Source organism: Garra rufa, chromosome 22 (assembly GCF_049309525.1).
Source record: "Garra rufa chromosome 22, GarRuf1.0, whole genome shotgun sequence".
Classification (NCBI taxonomy): domain Eukaryota; kingdom Metazoa; phylum Chordata; class Actinopteri; order Cypriniformes; family Cyprinidae; genus Garra; species Garra rufa.
This window is the reverse complement of record NC_133382.1, coordinates 5,813,093-5,834,659: the sequence shown is the minus strand read 5'-3', so window position 1 is coordinate 5,834,659 and position 21,567 is coordinate 5,813,093. Positions and strand designations below refer to the sequence as shown.

General features: G+C 37.4%; 1 protein-coding gene across 1 annotated transcript in view; it reads left to right on the top strand.

The window, feature by feature from the left end:
• Nucleotides 1–891: 891 nt before the first annotated feature.
• Nucleotides 892–21,567, top strand: part of LOC141298321 (uncharacterized) — a 25,437-nt gene continuing 4,761 nt past the window's right edge. Inside the window, exons 1-4 of the mRNA XM_073828824.1 lie at nt 892–988; nt 16,742–16,914; nt 17,457–17,994; nt 18,088–18,153. Of these exons, the coding sequence (XP_073684925.1) occupies nt 892–988; nt 16,742–16,914; nt 17,457–17,994; nt 18,088–18,153 (874 nt within the window). The remainder of the gene's footprint in view (nt 989–16,741; nt 16,915–17,456; nt 17,995–18,087; nt 18,154–21,567) is intronic.

The following is a 21,567-nucleotide window of genomic DNA, read 5'->3' as shown; positions in this document are numbered from 1 at the left end:
AAAGCAGCGGCAGAAACGCAGGAAGCTGGAATGTGCGACATTATTCTGTGCTGCCGTCTCTACTGGTATCAAAACTCAAAGAGGTGCGTATACTAGCTGTATATTGTCTTTTCCCACTTGATTTGCAGTTCGCAACACAAGCTTGTTTCTGCAAAGACTTTTGTTATGTTTTCCACAAAAACGTCTGACGTGTTTACGTTTTATGTGGCATGAAAACGTGAAAAAGCAGAAATCCGATTTGAATAGGATTCCAAACCACATACGAATGAAGCTCGAAACGGATTTGACCAAATCAGATTTCATGTAGTTCGTTGCTGTTCAGACTACCTAACTATGATCGGATTTCAATCGGATTTGCATACAAATCGGATTTGGGCTGACAGTCTGAACGAGGCTATAGTCGCATTGTGAAGTGACAGCAATGAACGCACTGAGCTAACGAGCGGCTTTTATTCAATCACTGATTATTGCAAACAAATCAGAATTTTACTCTCGGCGTGATATGCAGCTGGCTGAATCAAAGAAATGTGCCCGTGTTAACTTGTGACTTGTGCTTACTGTTATGAAATTGAATATTATAGTAAAAGTATATTACATTTCAGGCCCGTAGCCAGGGGGGGTTCGGGTGGTTCGAACGAACCACCCCATATTGCCAAAGGTCCATAATTTAAATACATTTTTTTTATATAAACAAGTGTTCTTTTAAATAACGACATTGAATTAGTGTAAAAGCTTTAATTATTAAAGATGTCATAAATTTGGGCAAGGAAAGACAAGAATCGCATTATGGATTAAATGCGATAGTCATATAAAGCATGCCACACGGGAGAGAGGGCTGGCTCAAACTGCGGCATCGGCATCTCGCAGCGGCACTTCCGGCGGCATGTCGAGATGCCGCTGTATTTCTCCGGCAGGTGCCGCTACAGCGGCATCGGCATCTCACAGCGGCATCTAGCAGCGGCATCTCACGCCGGCATGTCCAGCAGGCGTACTTTCTTCTTATTAAAAAAATATATACATTTCAACAAAATAACATAATATACCACAGGACTGTCATTTCTTAAGTATTTATCATATAATGTGTTTATACTGATGCTGGATCAGAACGTGCGTGTGCGTGGCGCTGTGTGCGTGGCGCTGTGTGTGTGGCTGGCTGGCTGTGGCTGTGTGGCTATAGGCTATCTCCAGCAATAAGTATGTGTCAATATCACAGTTATGTTTCAGTGCCAACGAAGTTAGAAGATCACATTCCTTAATAAAATATATGATTTGTATTACATACAATGTCAAGCCGTTTTGAATTTTGAAATTACATCTTGAGATGAGTGTGCATTAATTGCATTACAGAGATTAAACTATCAGTTGATACATCTGCTTAAAATGATAAGTAACTGTTGCATTACCCTTGAAGCATAGCTTTTATGGAAAATAGTGCATGTTTCAGGAAAGATCATTTGACACCAGTTACCACAGAATATGACCCAGATGGACTACACTCCCAGAAAAAAAAGGAACAAAACTATACCTTTTAGGGTACAAGTAGCTGTCACTGGGGTGTTACCAAGGGTACAATTTTTTGGGTACATAATTGTACAATAAGGACCCATTGTGTACCTTTAAAGGTACCTTTATATGTTTTGTTGACCAGGAACAAAATTGAACCTCTGCAGTACCTTTTTTTTTTTTTTTTTTACTGTGTATCTATGGATGTCATATTTCATTCTTTATCAGATATTGTTTCTATGGCCCTATGTACCTCTTTTACAGAACACATTTTCATATTTAACATTACTGAGTGCAAGATGTCATTTTTATGTTATCGCTTTTGGGCTTTTAATGAGTTAATGGCTACCCTGGTAAAAAAGAATGTATCAAGAATGTTGGTACACAAACTAACCCTGCTGAAAAAAAACATCTAAAACCAGCCTAGGCTGTTTGGCTGTTTTTGCCAGCCTGGTTTTAGCTGGTCATGCTGAGATTTATTTTATCAGTAAATTCCACATTACAGTATTTCAATGATACCACTGTGTCTGTACTGTTCTCAGTCTACAGTAAAAATAAAAATAAAAAATGAAACCTGTATCACATATTTTGTACAGCTATATTTAATGATTGTACTTGCAAAAACACATTGAAACTATGGGTAACTCGTGTATGGGTGATCTAAAGTAATGTTCCTACGATATTTCATTATAAATTCGTTTTTTGAAACAATGCTTCTGCTAATGCAAGGCTTCTTTAAAGATATGAATGCAATATGCAAAGTTTTGAACACTGAACAGCCTGTGTTACAAATAATGACTGTTTTGAGTTTTGTATCTAGAGTTTTGAAAAATGATATTACAGTTCTGTTATTAGTGCAAAAAAACGATTGTAAAAAAACTGTATTACTAACAATTCCAATTACAGAGCTCTCTAATTCAATTCGTAGTAGTAACAATTCCAGTTAGGGAGCTCTACAAATTAATTTCTACCATTCATATGTCTCCATTGTCTTCCATTCATTTTTAATTACAGAGCTCTACAATTTAATTATTACTAGTAACAATTCCAATTAGAGAGCTCTCTAAATCAATTTTTACTAGTAATAATTCCAATTGCAGAGCTCTCTAAATCAATTTTTACTAGTAATAATTCCAATTGCAGAGCTCTCTAATTCAGTTTTTACTAGTTACAATTCCAATTTGAGAGCTCTCTAATTTAATTATTACTAATAAAAATGCAGTTACACAGCTCTACAATTCAATTTTTACCAGTAAAAAACACATTAAAGATATGTTTAATTGCAGAGCTCTGTAATTGAATTAAAGAGCTGTCTAATTAAGTTCTTACTAGTGACAATTGAATTCGAGAGCTCTCTAATAGGAATTCTTACTAGTAAAAACTGAATTAAAGAGCTATTGGAATTATTACTAGTAAACATTGATTTAAAGAGCTCTCTAATTGTAATTGTTACTAGTAGGAATTCAATTGTAGAGCTCTTTAACTGAAATTCTTAATAGTAGAAATTATGTTGTTAAGCTCTGTAATTAAAAATAAATGGAAGTCAATGGAGACATATGACTAGTAAAAATACATTTGTAGAACTCCCTAATGGGAATTGTTACTAGTAAGAATTAAATTAGAGAGCACTGTAATTGGAATTGTTACTAGTAAGAATTTAATTAGAGAGCTCTTTAATTGTAATTGTAAATAGTAAAATATAATTTAAAGAGCTCTTTGTTTGGAATTGTTACTAGCAGGAATTTAATTATAGAGCTCTCTAAATGAATTGTTACTAAATGCAATTACAACGAGTGACATTAAGTATATTTTAGGCTATAAGAGCTGCGATATCTGTTTTGTGCAGCATAACAAACTAATTTCTGTATTAACATTTTATATTCATAAGTAGTAACATTTCAAAGCAGTATTTGAAATAGACAAATACATTAAAAACACTGCATTTTTTTATTTATTATCGTTTGTGATCTACTAACTTTGTTGGCACTGAAACGAACTGAAAATGAAAAATTAATACACACTTACTGCTGGATCCTATACACACACACACACACACACACACACACACACGCTCTGATCCAGCATCAGTATTACACATTATATGATAAATACTTAAGAAATGACAGTCCTGTAGTATATTATGTTATTTTGTTGAAATGTATTTATTTTTTTTTTAATAAGAAGAAAGTACGCCTGCTGGACATGCCGGCGTGAGATGCCGCTGCTAGATGCCGATGCCGCTGCTATGCCGCTGCTAGATGCCGCTGCGAGATGCCGATGCCGCTGCTATGCCGCTGCTAGATGCCGCTGCGAGATGCCGATGCCGCTGCTAGATGCCGCTGCTAGATGCCGCTGCCGCTGCGAGATGCCGATGCCGCTGCTATGCCGCTGCTAGATGCCGCTGCGAGATGCCGATGCCGCTCTGGCATCTGGAGATGCCGCTGTAGCGGCACCTGCCGGAGAAAAACAGCGGCATCTCGACATGCCGCCGGAAGTGCCGCTGCGAGATGCCGATGCCGCAGTTTGAGCCAGCCCTTACTGGGCTGAAGGCAGCTCTCTCCGTTTTAAATTAAACTGCTTGCAAACTCCTGAAATTAGCTCTTGGTGTGTTCTAAGGGGTTGACAGAATGAAATCGCTGGAACATTTAAATTTTAAAAGGCCGTATTTATTTTCATTTTTTCCGCTCCACCCCTTCAGTGGAGTGGAATGGCTTAAACTGGGCATTATTTTTCGTACGTGACCTGTGGTTAGAGGCATTGTTTCTTGTTAGTAAGACATATGGCTTAATAAATTATGTCCTTGGGTATAATTTGCAAGCTAACATGCAGTATAAGCTATTTCCTACGTTTAACCTGAATATAAATGATTTTATTCACTATTTTTGTGCGTCCTCTATAAAGCACCATTTATGATTAGTGCGCATGCGCACTAATGCCTAAGGGAACTTTGGAGTATAAGAGGGAGTATGACGTAAGAGGGAACCCGTGCTAAATCAAACATAAAATACAGCGAAATGACAGGGGAAAAAAATATTAAATGAGTGATTAGGTGCTCTGTTCAATACAGTTGCATTTTTCGAGAACTCTAATCAGTTAAATAGCAGAAGTTATTAGTTGGTGAGGTCTTTAACAACAGCCGTACTTTGTTGAACTAACGTGGTTCAAACGATGAGACCATTTTCATGAAACAGTCTTTACTAGCTTATTCGTTTCCACAAAAATGCAGCACATATAAGCAAGCATTTTAACGTTTTAAATACACTAATCTACTATTATTGTTCAATCGCTGGAGTGTTTTTTTTTTTTTATATTTTTTTAATGCCTTTAAAATATGTAGTTTTGTGAACACGGACGAAGAAACGCCAGCCCCGAAGCTCATCCGTAAACCACATAAAACAGCTCATATGCGCTTAATATAGCTCTTTAAAATGATATTCTGTTTACATTGTGTACAGTCGCTGGAGTGTTTTTATTTAAATGCTTTTAAAAGTGGCTTAGTGATGTAGTTCGCAGACCGAGAGCTCGGAGCCTTGACTCTCATGTCAGTACAACAGAAAACACTGGCTGAAGGCAGCTCTCTCCGTTTTATATTAAACTGCTTGCAAACTCCTGAAATTAGCTCTTGGTGTGTTCTAAGGGGTTGACAGAATGAAATCGCTGGAACATTAAAATTTTAAAAGGCCGTATTTATTTTCATTTTTTCGCTCCACCCCTTCAGTGGAGTGGAATGGCTTAAACTGGGCATTATTTTTCGTACGTGACCTGTGGTTAGAGGCATTGTTTCTTGTTAGTAAGACATATGGCTCAATAAATTATGTCCTTGGGTATAGTTTGCAAGCTAACATGCAGTATAAGCTATTTCCTACGTTTAACCTGAATATAAATGATTTTATCCACTATTTTTGTGCGTCCTCTATAAAGCACCATTTATGATTAGTGCGCATGCGCACAAATGCCTAAGGGAACTTTGGAGTATAAGAGGGAGTATGACGTAAGAGGGAACCCGTGCTAAATCAAACATAAAATACAGCGAAATGACAGGGGGAAAAAATATTAAATGAGTGATTAGGTGCTCTGTTCAATACAGTTGCATTTTTTGAGAACTCTAATCAGTTAAATAGCAGAAGTTATTAGTTGGTGAGGTCTTTAACAACAGCCGTACTTTGTTGATCTAACGTGGTTCAAACGATGAGACCATATTCATGAAACAGTCTTTACTAGCTTATTCGTTTCCACAAAAATGCAGCACAAATAAGCAAGCATTTTAACGTTTTAAATACACTAATCTACTATTATTGTTCAATCGCTGGAGTGTTTTTTTTTATTTTATATATTTTTAATGCCTTTAAAATATGTAGTTTTGTGAACACGGACGAAGAAACGCCAGCCCCGAAGCTCATCTGTAAACCACATAAAACAGCTCATATGCGCTTAATATAGCTCTTTAAAATGATATTCTGTTTACATTGTGTACAGTCGCTGGAGTGTTTTTTTTTAAATGCTTTTAAAAGAGGCTTAGTGATGTAGTTCGCAGACCGAGAGCTCGGAGACTTGACTCTCATGTCAGTACAACAGAAAACACTGGCTGAAGGCAGCTCTCTCCGTTTTAAATTAAACTGCTTGCAAACTCCTGAAATTAGCTCTTGGTGTGTTCTAAGGGGTTGACAGAATGAAATCGCTGGAACATTTAAATTTTAAAAGGCCGTATTTATTTTCATTTTTTCCGCTCCACCCCTTCAGTGGAGTGGAATGGCTTAAACTGGGCATTATTTTTCGTACGTGACCTGTGGTTAGAGGCATTGTTTCTTGTTAGTAAGACATATGGCTTAATAAATTATGTCCTTGGGTATAATTTGCAAGCTAACATGCAGTATAAGCTATTTCCTACGTTTAACCTGAATATAAATGATTTTATTCACTATTTTTGTGCGTCCTCTATAAAGCACCATTTATGATTAGTGCGCATGCGCACTAATGCCTAAGGGAACTTTGGAGTATAAGAGGGAGTATGACGTAAGAGGGAACCCGTGCTAAATCAAACATAAAATACAGCGAAATGACAGGGGAAAAAAATATTAAATGAGTGATTAGGTGCTCTGTTCAATACAGTTGCATTTTTCGAGAACTCTAATCAGTTAAATAGCAGAAGTTATTAGTTGGTGAGGTCTTTAACAACAGCCGTACTTTGTTGAACTAACGTGGTTCAAACGATGAGACCATTTTCATGAAACAGTCTTTACTAGCTTATTCGTTTCCACAAAAATGCAGCACAAATAAGCAAGCATTTTAACGTTTTAAATACACTAATCTACTATTATTGTTCAATCGCTGGAGTGTTTTTTTATTTTATATTTTTTTAATGCCTTTAAAATATGTAGTTTTGTGAACACGGACGAAGAAACGCCAGCCCCGAAGCTCATCCGTAAACCACATAAAACAGCTCATATGCGCTTAATATAGCTCTTTAAAATGATATTCTGTTTACATTGTGTACAGTCGCTGGAGTGTTTTTATTTAAATGCTTTTAAAAGAGGCTTAGTGATGTAGTTCGCAGACCGAGAGCTCGGAGACTTGACTCTCATGTCAGTACAACAGAAAACACTGGCTGAAGGCAGCTCTCTCCGTTTTAAATTAAACTGCTTGCAAACTCCTGAAATTAGCTCTTGGTGTGTTCTAAGGGGTTGACAGAATGAAATCGCTGGAACATTTAAATTTTAAAAGGCCGTATTTATTTTCATTTTTTCCGCTCCACCCCTTCAGTGGAGTGGAATGGCTTAAACTGGGCATTATTTTTCGTACGTGACCTGTGGTTAGAGGCATTGTTTCTTGTTAGTAAGACATATGGCTTAATAAATTATGTCCTTGGGTATAATTTGCAAGCTAACATGCAGTATAAGCTATTTCCTACGTTTAACCTGAATATAAATGATTTTATTCACTATTTTTGTGCGTCCTCTATAAAGCACCATTTATGATTAGTGCGCATGCGCACTAATGCCTAAGGGAACTTTGGAGTATAAGAGGGAGTATGACGTAAGAGGGAACCCGTGCTAAATCAAACATAAAATACAGCGAAATGACAGGGGAAAAAAATATTAAATGAGTGATTAGGTGCTCTGTTCAATACAGTTGCATTTTTCGAGAACTCTAATCAGTTAAATAGCAGAAGTTATTAGTTGGTGAGGTCTTTAACAACAGCCGTACTTTGTTGAACTAACGTGGTTCAAACGATGAGACCATTTTCATGAAACAGTCTTTACTAGCTTATTCGTTTCCACAAAAATGCAGCACATATAAGCAAGCATTTTAACGTTTTAAATACACTAATCTACTATTATTGTTCAATCGCTGGAGTGTTTTTTTTTTTTTTATATTTTTTTAATGCCTTTAAAATATGTAGTTTTGTGAACACGGACGAAGAAACGCCAGCCCCGAAGCTCATCCGTAAACCACATAAAACAGCTCATATGCGCTTAATATAGCTCTTTAAAATGATATTCTGTTTACATTGTGTACAGTCGCTGGAGTGTTTTTATTTAAATGCTTTTAAAAGTGGCTTAGTGATGTAGTTCGCAGACCGAGAGCTCGGAGCCTTGACTCTCATGTCAGTACAACAGAAAACACTGGCTGAAGGCAGCTCTCTCCGTTTTATATTAAACTGCTTGCAAACTCCTGAAATTAGCTCTTGGTGTGTTCTAAGGGGTTGACAGAATGAAATCGCTGGAACATTAAAATTTTAAAAGGCCGTATTTATTTTCATTTTTTCGCTCCACCCCTTCAGTGGAGTGGAATGGCTTAAACTGGGCATTATTTTTCGTACGTGACCTGTGGTTAGAGGCATTGTTTCTTGTTAGTAAGACATATGGCTCAATAAATTATGTCCTTGGGTATAATTTGCAAGCTAACATGCAGTATAAGCTATTTCCTACGTTTAACCTGAATATAAATGATTTTATCCACTATTTTTGTGCGTCCTCTATAAAGCACCATTTATGATTAGTGCGCATGCGCACAAATGCCTAAGGGAACTTTGGAGTATAAGAGGGAGTATGACGTAAGAGGGAACCCGTGCTAAATCAAACATAAAATACAGCGAAATGACAGGGGGAAAAAATATTAAATGAGTGATTAGGTGCTCTGTTCAATACAGTTGCATTTTTTGAGAACTCTAATCAGTTAAATAGCAGAAGTTATTAGTTGGTGAGGTCTTTAACAACAGCCGTACTTTGTTGATCTAACGTGGTTCAAACGATGAGACCATATTCATGAAACAGTCTTTACTAGCTTATTCGTTTCCACAAAAATGCAGCACAAATAAGCAAGCATTTTAACGTTTTAAATACACTAATCTACTATTATTGTTCAATCGCTGGAGTGTTTTTTTTTTTTTTATATATATTTTTAATGCCTTTAAAATATGTAGTTTTGTGAACACGGACGAAGAAACGCCAGCCCCGAAGCTCATCCGTAAACCACATAAAACAGCTCATATGCGCTTAATATAGCTCTTTAAAATGATATTCTGTTTACATTGTGTACAGTCGCTGGAGTGTTTTTATTTAAATGCTTTTAAAAGAGGCTTAGTGATGTAGTTCGCAGACCGAGAGCTCGGAGACTTGACTCTCATGTCAGTACAACAGAAAACACTGGCTGAAGGCAGCTCTCTCCAAAACTGCTTGCAAACTCCTGAAATTAGCTCTTGGTGTGTTCTAAGGGGTTGACAGAATGAAATCGCTGGAACATTTAAATTTTAAAAGGCCGTATTTATTTTCATTTTTTCCGCTCCACCCCTTCAGTGGAGTGGAATGGCTTAAACTGGGCATTATTTTTCGTACGTGACCTGTGGTTAGAGGCATTGTTTCTTGTTAGTAAGACATATGGCTTAATAAATTATGTCCTTGGGTATAATTTGCAAGCTAACATGCAGTATAAGCTATTTCCTACGTTTAACCTGAATATAAATGATTTTATCCACTATTTTTGTGCGTCCTCTATAAAGCACCATTTATGATTAGTGCGCATGCGCACAAATGCCTAAGGGAACTTTGGAGTATAATAGGGAGTATGACGTAAGAGGGAGCCCGTGCTAAATCAAACATAAAATACAGCGAAATGACAGGGGGAAAAAATATTAAATGAGTGATTAGGTGCTCTGTTCAATACAGTTGCATTTTTCGAGAACTCTAATCAGTTAAATAGCAGAAGTTATTAGTTGGTGAGGTCTTTAACAACAGCCGTACTTTGTTGAACTAACGTGGTTCAAACGATGAGACCATTTTCATGAAACAGTCTTTACTAGCTTATTCGTTTCCACAAAAATGCAGCACAAATAAGCAAGCATTTTAACGTTTTAAATACACTAATCTACTATTATTGTTCAATCGCTGGAGTGTTTTTTTATTTTATATTTTTTTAATGCCTTTAAAATATGTAGTTTTGTGAACACGGACGAAGAAACGCCAGCCCCGAAGCTCATCCGTAAACCACATAAAACAGCTCATATGCGCTTAATATAGCTCTTTAAAATGATATTCTGTTTACATTGTGTACAGTCGCTGGAGTGTTTTTATTTAAATGCTTTTAAAAGAGGCTTAGTGATGTAGTTCGCAGACCGAGAGCTCGGAGACTTGACTCTCATGTCAGTACAACAGAAAACACTGGCTGAAGGCAGCTCTCTCCGTTTTAAATTAAACTGCTTGCAAACTCCTGAAATTAGCTCTTGGTGTGTTCTAAGGGGTTGACAGAATGAAATCGCTGGAACATTTAAATTTTAAAAGGCCGTATTTATTTTCATTTTTTCCGCTCCACCCCTTCAGTGGAGTGGAATGGCTTAAACTGGGCATTATTTTTCGTACGTGACCTGTGGTTAGAGGCATTGTTTCTTGTTAGTAAGACATATGGCTTAATAAATTATGTCCTTGGGTATAATTTGCAAGCTAACATGCAGTATAAGCTATTTCCTACGTTTAACCTGAATATAAATGATTTTATTCACTATTTTTGTGCGTCCTCTATAAAGCACCATTTATGATTAGTGCGCATGCGCACTAATGCCTAAGGGAACTTTGGAGTATAAGAGGGAGTATGACGTAAGAGGGAACCCGTGCTAAATCAAACATAAAATACAGCGAAATGACAGGGGAAAAAAATATTAAATGAGTGATTAGATGCTCTGTTCAATACAGTTGCATTTTTCGAGAACTCTAATCAGTTAAATAGCAGAAGTTATTAGTTGGTGAGGTCTTTAACAACAGCCGTACTTTGTTGAACTAACGTGGTTCAAACGATGAGACCATTTTCATGAAACAGTCTTTACTAGCTTATTCGTTTCCACAAAAATGCAGCACAAATAAGCAAGCATTTTAACGTTTTAAATACACTAATCTACTATTATTGTTCAATCGCTGGAGTGTTTTTTTTATTTTATATTTTTTTAATGCCTTTAAAATATGTAGTTTTGTGAACACGGACGAAGAAACGCCAGCCCCGAAGCTCATCCGTAAACCACATAAAACAGCTCATATGCGCTTAATATAGCTCTTTAAAATGATATTCTGTTTACATTGTGTACAGTCGCTGGAGTGTTTTTATTTAAATGCTTTTAAAAGTGGCTTAGTGATGTAGTTCGCAGACCGAGAGCTCGGAGCCTTGACTCTCATGTTAGTACAACAGAAAACACTGGCTGAAGGCAGCTCTCTCCGTTTTATATTAAACTGCTTGCAAACTCCTGAAATTAGCTCTTGGTGTGTTCTAAGGGGTTGACAGAATGAAATCGCTGGAACATTAAAATTTTAAAAGGCCGTATTTATTTTCATTTTTTCGCTCCACCCCTTCAGTGGAGTAGAATGGCTTAAACTGGGCATTATTTTTCGTACGTGACCTGTGGTTAGAGGCATTGTTTCTTGTTAGTAAGACATATGGCTCAATAAATTATGTCCTTGGGTATAATTTGCAAGCTAACATGCAGTATAAGCTATTTCCTACGTTTAACCTGAATATAAATGATTTTATCCACTATTTTTGTGCGTCCTCTATAAAGCACCATTTATGATTAGTGCGCATGCGCACAAATGCCTAAGGGAACTTTGGAGTATAAGAGGGAGTATGACGTAAGAGGGAACCCGTGCTAAATCAAACATAAAATACAGCGAAATGACAGGGGGAAAAAATATTAAATGAGTGATTAGGTGCTCTGTTCAATACAGTTGCATTTTTCGAGAACTCTAATCAGTTAAATAGCAGAAGTTATTAGTTGGTGAGGTCTTTAACAACAGCCGTACTTTGTTGAACTAACGTGGTTCAAACGATGAGACCATTTTCATGAAACAGTCTTTACTAGCTTATTCGTTTCCACAAAAATGCAGCACAAATAAGCAAGCATTTTAACGTTTTAAATACACTAATCTACTATTATTGTTCAATCGCTGGAGTGTTTTTTTTATTTTATATTTTTTTAATGTGTAGTGAACAACGGTCAAAATGGCATTCCAAGGGTCAGTTTATGGCAGGCCCCCTTCCCTATCTGCCAGGGTGGAGGGAGATGTGCCACACTGTGATTGGATCTTGGTTGAGGAACATAAACAAATGTTCAGAAACATCAGATAAGATGCCAAGACAACTACCAGACACCTCTAACAGAACAGGAAGAGAGACCTTCTGCAACCACGACCACCTAAGAGAGGACTTCTCATTGGATTACGGATTGACCCTCTCCAATCCTAAGGTTTGGGAATGACTGCCATAAAAATTCCTTCAGGATGCAACAGCAGTGGCCGAAACAAAGAAGGCCACAAAGATCCATCCAAATCCATTCATACATATGTTTGGGGACCTTAAATTGATGTAAACTGCAACAGATTCACTTCACCCTTTGATAAAGTACAGTGTATGTTGATGGCCATTGACTGTTAACCTAACAGTTCACAGAAGCAGGCGTATTAACATATTATGATATGAATAAGTGATTGTTCAACAGTTTTCTATCATGTTTGGACTCTTTTTGCTCCTCATAATGTGGGTAACAATTTGAAAGAGGTTTGGTAAAGAAATGTTGCATTGGGTAAATTGTAAAAGACACTGTCTAACTTTGTACTCTACTATATGCAAATGAGTTCCACACTAGGGCGGGTAACACCATGGCCACCTCAGACACAAGTGGCCAATCACATTCCTGGAATGGAGAGGCGCTAGATTCCAATCTCCTCCTCATCAAAAAGAGATAAAGGTAGCCTCCGAAAAGACACTCCTTGTACTGCGTCTAAGACCCGTAAGGGAAGAGACATTAACAGTTACACCGTTCTGAGTCTGAGCCCCGCAAGGGAAGAGACATTAACAGATACAAGGTCCTGAGTTTCTGGCCTGACGAGGAAAGAGACTTCAAGACAGCTAAGGTTCCGCTCAGCTCTTGAGTAAACCTTTTATATTGAATTCGGCTGCCCTTCAGTTGCAAAGGACCCAGCAGGGACGGACCCCGTCTGACTCTTGCCACTCCGAAAGCAGCGCAGCCCAGTCCGCAAAGGACCTCCACATTGGCAGACACTGCCTTAACCACACGGCTCCTCAACGACGCAGCCCGGCTGCAAAGGACCCTGTGGAGAGCCATCTGACCCAGCTGCCCGGTCCACGCCCTAAGGACCCTCTTTGGCACAACAGAAGTCCAGCATCCTCCAGGTCAGCGCCTCGACGGCTACCGGAACGCAACTCTGTGCCCTCCCCACTATATGCAAACCGCATCACCAGTGGAAGACGTCTCTGCCGCCGGACTGATCACCCGACCAAGTGGAACGTAACTATAAACTTACCAAACCTCTTTCCTAAAGACCTTGGCTTAGTTTATACCTGCAGCCTATGTTTTCTAACCTGTTTAGATAACATTTACTTGTGGTCAGCATTACAAATGATAGCTATATTGTTTGTTCCGAGATAAATACGCAGTTATTTATCATTAAACCTACCAGAGCCATTAAGTGGGTTTCCCATAGACAACATTACCATAGAAATCTCTTATATTGCTACTTTCAGCTCAACAGCATTGCATTCTGCCATTCTGCGTTCATTCCATTTTGTTAGTTTCCACACTTTTATTTGGTATCTTCTTTCACATTTAGTTGCCTATTATCTATTAGCAGTGTGTATTCATTTATTGGTTTATCACTAGTGTTGTATTTACTCTTGCATATCTATTGTTAATAAATTTCATTAATTTTATTACAATTGTGTCTTCATTGTGTTGATGATTCAAGGCTCTACTAGCTAGCTAAACCACCAAACTTTTAGATAAATCAGTTGACCAACTCCCTCCAGGGTGCAAATCTCAATTTATTGACCTATTGCCAAATTAACAGTCTTTGACTGATACACTGAACCCAGAGAGGTGGGAATTGGTCATCTGATAGACTCACAAACGCACCTTGAGTGACGTGTGACCCAAAATCACAGCGTCATTGGTGACGTGAGCCCCGTTTACTACAAATGCCTTTAAAATATGTAGTTTTGTGAACACAGACGAAGAAACGCCAGCCCCGAAGCTCATCCGTAAACCACATAAAACAGCTCATATGCGCTTAATATAGCTCTTTAAAATGATATTCTGTTTACATTGTGTACAGTCGCTGGAGTGTTTTTATTTAAATGCTTTTAAAAGAGGCTTAGTGATGTAGTTCGCAGACCGAGAGCTCGGAGACTTGACTCTCATGTCAGTACAACAGAAAACACTGGCTGAAGGCAGCTCTCTCCGTTTTAAATTAAACTGCTTGCAAACTCCTGAAATTAGCTCTTGGTGTGTTCTAAGGGGTTGACAGAATGAAATCGCTGGAACATTTAAATTTTAAAAGGCCGTATTTATTTTCATTTTTTCCGCTCCACCCCTTCAGTGGAGTGGAATGGCTTAAACTGGGCATTATTTTTCGTACGTGACCTGTGGTTAGAGGCATTGTTTCTTGTTAGTAAGACATATGGCTTAATAAATTATGTCCTTGGGTATAATTTGCAAGCTAACATGCAGTATAAGCTATTTCCTACGTTTAACCTGAATATAAATGATTTTATCCACTATTTTTGTGCGTCCTCTATAAAGCACCATTTATGATTAGTGCGCATGCGCACAAATGCCTAAGGGAACTTTGGAGTATAAGAGGGAGTATGACGTAAGAGGGAACCCGTGCTAAATCAAACATAAAATACAGCGAAATGACAGGGGAAAAAAAAATATTAAATGAGTGATTAGGTGCTCTGTTCAATACAGTTGCATTTTTCGAGAACTCTAATCAGTTAAATAGCAGAAGTTATTAGTTGGTGAGGTCTTTAACAACAGCCGTACTTTGTTGAACTAACGTGGTTCAAACGATGAGACCATTTTCATGAAACAGTCTTTACTAGCTTATTCGTTTCCACAAAAATGCAGCACAAATAAGCAAGCATTTTAACGTTTTAAATACACTAATCTACTATTATTGTTCAATCGCTGGAGTGTTTTTTTATTTTATATTTTTTTAATGCCTTTAAAATATGTAGTTTTGTGAACACGGACGAAGAAACGCCAGCCCCGAAGCTCATCCGTAAACCACATAAAACAGCTCATATGCGCTTAATATAGCTCTTTAAAATGATATTCTGTTTACATTGTGTACAGTCGCTGGAGTGTTTTTATTTAAATGCTTTTAAAAGAGGCTTAGTGATGTAGTTCGCAGACCGAGAGCTCGGAGACTTGACTCTCATGTCAGTACAACAGAAAACACTGGCTGAAGGCAGCTCTCTCCGTTTTAAATTAAACTGCTTGCAAACTCCTGAAATTAGCTCTTGGTGTGTTCTAAGGGGTTGACAGAATGAAATCGCTGGAACATTTAAATTTTAAAAGGCCGTATTTATTTTCATTTTTTCCGCTCCACCCCTTCAGTGGAGTGGAATGGCTTAAACTGGGCATTATTTTTCGTACGTGACCTGTGGTTAGAGGCATTGTTTCTTGTTAGTAAGACATATGGCTTAATAAATTATGTCCTTGGGTATAATTTGCAAGCTAACATGCAGTATAAGCTATTTCCTACGTTTAACCTGAATATAAATGATTTTATCCACTATTTTTGTGCGTCCTCTATAAAGCACCATTTATGATTAGTGCGCATGCGCACAAATGCCTAAGGGAACTTTGGAGTATAAGAGGGAGTATGACGTAAGAGGGAACCCGTGCTAAATCAAACATAAAATACAGCGAAATGACAGGGGGAAAAAATATTAAATGAGTGATTAGGTGCTCTGTTCAATACAGTTGCATTTTTTGAGAACTCTAATCAGTTAAATAGCAGAAGTTATTAGTTGGTGAGGTCTTTAACAACAGCCTTACTTTGTTGATCTAACGTGGTTCAAACGATGAGACCATATTCATGAAACAGTCTTTACTAGCTTATTCGTTTCCACAAAAATGCAGCACAAATAAGCAAGCATTTTAACGTTTTAAATACACTAATCTACTATTATTGTTCAATCGCTGGAGTGTTTTTTTTTTTTATTTTATATATTTTTAATGCCTTTAAAATATGTAGTTTTGTGAACACGGACGAAGAAACGCCAGCCCCGAAGCTCATCTGTAAACCACATAAAACAGCTCATATGCGCTTAATATAGCTCTTTAAAATGATATTCTGTTTACATTAGGGCTTTTCACACTTGAAATTGTTAACCCAGGGTTATCCTAAACCCCGGATAAACGGAATCCTGGGTTATCTGTAATCATGTTTCACACTGCTTATATTAAACCTGGGGTTAGCGGTTAATCCTGGGTATTCATTAACAGATGTTTCACACTGCACATTCCTAAACCTCGGGTTTACGTTCTAATTTGCATATTTGCGGTGTTACTGTACCTGATTGGACGTACGGCAAGGTGCAGGCAAACCTGCCACTTCCAGTTATGCTACCAGTTTAAAAAAAATGTCGCCGCATAGGTCTTTAGCCGTTTTTAGCCTCATGAGACGCACAAAGGCAAAAAGACAAAGACAAAATAACAAGAGAAAGAAACAAAGGAGCAAAGTATATGAACATTTATTTGAATTTCTTTTAAGTTTCGAGAGACTAGTGTTTACGTGTACAGTAGCGTCATTGTTTACAGTCGCATCCTCATCTCGGAAATTATGGGTCGCTCCCAGAAGTCATCACTGGTGGCGTTTCATTGTAAACGGCACATTCACTGACAGTGACTGGATTCGCCATTTTCGCATGACACAAACAACGTTTATGTATTTAGTAAACGCTTTGAAAGACCACATTAAGAAAGCAAACACTTCTCTACGAGACGCTATTGATCCAGAACGGAGAGTCGCAATTACATTGTGGCGCCTAGCAACCAACGCTGAGTACAGGACCATCGCCCAACTCTTCGGAGTTGGGATTTCCACAGTTTGCACTGTGGTTCACCAGGTAAACTATTATAACACACATTTAAATGATTAGAAATAGACCGAGTGATGCTAAAAAAATCTTATCTATCTTATAAAAACAATGAAGCAGGTACTGCATAGGTTAACTCACCTTTCTGAGATATAGCCTTTAAGCTAACTGGTTTCATTTATTTATTGTTTCTTTAATTATCACAAATTAAACAAAATATAAACATGATAACAGTTTGTTATCATCAAGGTTCTTTAGAAAGGATAGTTAATATCTGTGCTACTGTCAATTTCAACATTTACTAATACATTTGTTAAAACAAATGCACTTTCATTCATTTTTCATAAACTATTATTAACAAAAATCTATTAATAAATTCTGTGGTAGTCTACTGCTCAGTTAATATTACAAAATACATAAAAAAATGAAACCTCAATTATAAGTGTTACCTAGGCTACATCGTACTCTGTTTAAGTAATAAAGTTGAAATTGTAGAGAAAGAAAATATTAAAGAATAGAAGAGTAGAAATAGGCCATTAAATTTATTATGTGCATATCTATTATTTTATCAGGTCTGTGCAGCCATTGTGGAAGTTCTCGCAAAAGAGCTAATTCACATCCCAAAAGGAAATGCTGCTTTGGAAGTCATACAAGGTTTCGAGACCAGATGGGGTTTTCCGCATTGTTTTGGTGCAGTAGATGGCACTCACATTCCAATACAGGGCCCAAAAGAATTCCAGAATGACTACTACAATCGCAAAGGATTTCACTCTGTGGTTCTTCAGGGATTTGTTGACCATCAATACAAATTTATGAATGTGAACTTTGGATTTCCAGGAAGCGTTCATGACGCACGTGTGTTTGTCAACTCGCAGCTTTACAAACTAGGCAGCGAAGGACTTCTGTGTCCTCAAGTGCAGCGACAAATTGGGGGAAAGTCTGTGCCTGTTGTTATTCTTGGAGACAGTGCATACCCAGCGCTTACCTGGCTGATGAAGCCTTTCAGTGACAACAGACTACAAACTCCAGGAAGAAGAGCATACAACTATCACCACAGCCGGGCAAGAATGGTCGTCGAAAATGCTTTTGGAAGATTAAAAGGCAGATGGCGTATCCTCCTCAAAAGGAACGACACCAGAATTCAAAAGCTACCCAATTTAGTGATTGCGTGTTGTGTTCTCCATAATCTGTGTGAATCTTCAGGAGAAGACTTCGACACACACCTGATGAATGAGGTGGACCAAACAGCTGAGGCTTGTGAAACTGGCAGTGACAATGATGACGCATGTGTAGTTCGCAATGCCTTTGTTGAATATTTTGAGTTATAAAATAACCAAATCGGACATGAGATGAAACAGGATATAGATACCTTGTAAATATTGTTGTAAATACTAAAATATATTTTATTTATAGCTTTGACAAACAGTTTAACAAAAGTAACAAGAAAAATATCTTAAGCTAAACTGAAATAGAAATGACATTTAAATATACATTTTTTGTTTTTGCAATCCAAATGGTTACCAACATTTATATTAATTTATAAAACACAAGATTTACTACAATTTAAACAAATTTCATATTTAGACATTCCAACTCACTTTAGCCCAACAGGGTTCAATCTTTATGTAACAAATTTGCTATGTTTAAACTGTAATACATGTACAATACATTTGTTTAAAGCACTTACAGGCTCTGTTCCCTTATTTTCAAATGTATGTGTAGGTTCTTGTGTGAGAATTGTTTTGTGGCTCTTGTGGTTGAAACATTTGACCTAAAAGGGCAAAGAGTCTCTCCTCATGTTCGCGATCTTCTCTACGGCGCCTCTCTTCTCTTCTTTCAGCAGCCTCTTCTCGTTGCTCGACCCACATCATAAAGTCTTTTTTGGCTGCATCTTGATACTCACAGAAATGCTTCATGATGTTTTCTAAGTCTTCTGCTTTTCGTCTTCTCTTGGGTGTCCTGGAAACAGAGCTGGCTGATGCACCTGATGTCTGAAAAACAAATATAAGTTTGTGTGTTACCAAATAACTATTTTAAATGATAGATTTTGTGCTAACAGCAATAAATCATGTAATGCTGCAATGTAATTTATTACTTATTTATTATTGTTAGTAATAATATTTTATTGCAACATTTCTGATTAAAATGCTCTTTTTAAATGTTAATTAAAGAATGCTAAATTTTTATTATTATTATTATTATTTAAATTACACAACTGTTTCCAACATAAATGACAACAATAAATGATAAATCATTAGAATGACTTCTTAAAGGTCATGTGACACTGAGGTAATTATGCTAAATATTCATCTATGCATCACAGGAATATGAATAAATTGCATATTGATGCATCCAAACGTTTATACAGTTATTTATGTATTTTAATTCAAGGCAAACAAATCACCAAACATGTAAAAACAATTTTAATACCTGCTAAATTGAAATATATTTCCATGAGCAATAACTAATATAATACATATATGTATCTGAAAACATTTGAACAGTAATTAATAATTGGTTTTAGTAATCTGAATATTAACCATGGTATTATAACAAATAAAAAATGGTTTGTAATTTTAGTAATGGCAAACACATTTTAAGGGGTTTCCGGCAAAAACTATAGTTTAACCATGCTATTTATTAAACAAATACAATAAATACTTACCGATGAGGAGGAGGATGACTACTCGCTGACAGAAGTATTCTCTTTATCTTGTTCGTTTTCGCTGGACAGTAGGCCTGTGTCATCAGGTTCTTCTGTCTCCTCCTCGGGACCCAAGTCGGCAGCAGTGTCAACAAGTATGGTAGGTTCGACACTTGGACGATCTTTAAGAATTGGGTCCAAAATATCAAAAAATGGACAGGTCTGTCGTTCTGCCCCAGAGCAGGCATTATTATCTTTCACAGCTTTATAATCTTTTTTGGCTTTTTTCAGTTTGTCCCGTAGCTGACCGGGCGTTCGTTGATACCCAGCCTCAGCTAATTTCTCAGTCAGTTCTTTAAACACTCGGTTGTTTCTGACCGTGCCGTCGAATTTGTCTTGAATATTTTTTTCTGACCATAATTGTAAAAACAATACAGTCTCCTCATCACTCCAGTTCACACGCTTTCCGTCTTTTGACATTTCTTACTTTTGAACTTCTTGACGTTAACGTTAACTTACTTCTCACCGGCTGCTGTTTACACCACGTGCGTTTCCTGTTAGCGACTTGACGTAATGCTTGTTGATTTCTGATTGGCTGTCTGTTGCTAAGCGTCCAGCAGCAACAAGCAAACACCGCTCCGTTTCACACTGAACAAACTTAGCACCGCATTGCGGTGGTAAAATGCAGGGGTAAAATGCGGTGCTAACACCGCTTTCAAATTACAGGTGTGAAACGCGTCTTTACCCGGGGTTAAAAGCGGTGTTTAGAACGCAGATAACCCGGGGTTAAGCATAGTGTGAAAAGCCCTATTGTGTACAGTCGCTGGAGTATTTTTATTTAAATGCTTTTAAAAGAGGCTTAGTGATGTAGTTCGCAGACCGAGAGCTCGGAGACTTGACTCTCATGTCAGTACAACAGAAAACACTGGCTGAAGGCAGCTCTCTCCGTTTTAAATTAAACTGCTTGCAAACTCCTGAAATTAGCTCTTGGTGTGTTCTAAGGGGTTGACAGAATGAAATCGCTGGAACATTTAAATTTTAAAAGGCCGTATTTATTTTCATTTTTTCCGCTCCACCCCTTCAGTGGAGTGGAATGGCTTAAACTGGGCATTATTTTTCGTACGTGACCTGTGGTTAGAGGCTTTGTTTCTTGTTAGTAAGACATATGGCTTAATAAATTATGTCCTTGGGTATAATTTGCAAGCTAACATGCAGTATAAGCTATTTCCTACGTTTAACCTGAATATAAATGATTTTATCCACTATTTTTGTGCGTCCTCTATTAAGCACCATTTATGATTAGTGCGCATGCGCACAAATGCCTAAGGGAACTTTGGAGTATAAGAGGGAGTATGACGTAAGAGGGAGCCCGTGCTAAATCAAACATAAAATACAGCGAAATGACAGGGGAAAAAAATATTAAATGAGTGATTAGGTGCTCTGTTCAATACAGTTGCATTTTTTGAGAACTCTAATCAGTTAAATAGCAGAAGTTATTAGTTGGTGAGGTCTTTAACAACAGCCGTACTTTGTTGATCTAACGTGGTTCAAACGATGAGACCATATTCATGAAACAGTCTTTACTAGCTTATTCGTTTCCACAAAAATGCAGCACAAATAAGCAAGCATTTTAACGTTTTAAATACACTAATCTACTATTATTGTTCAATCGCTGGAGTGTTTTTTTATTTTATATTTTTTTAATGCCTTTAAAATATGTAGTTTTGTGAACACGGACGAAGAAACGCCAGCCCCGAAGCTCATCCGTAAACCACATAAAACAGCTCATATGCGCTTAGCTCTTTAAAATGATATTCTGTTTACATTGTGTACAGTCGCTGGAGTGTTTTTATTTAAATGCTTTTAAAAGAGGCTTAGTGATGTAGTTCGCAGACCGAGAGCTCGGAGACTTGACTCTCATGTCAGTACAACAGAAAACACTGGCTGAAGGCAGCTCTCTCCGTTTTAAATTAAACTGCTTGCAAACTCCTGAAATTAGCTCTTGGTGTGTTCTAAGGGGTTGACAGAATGAAATCGCT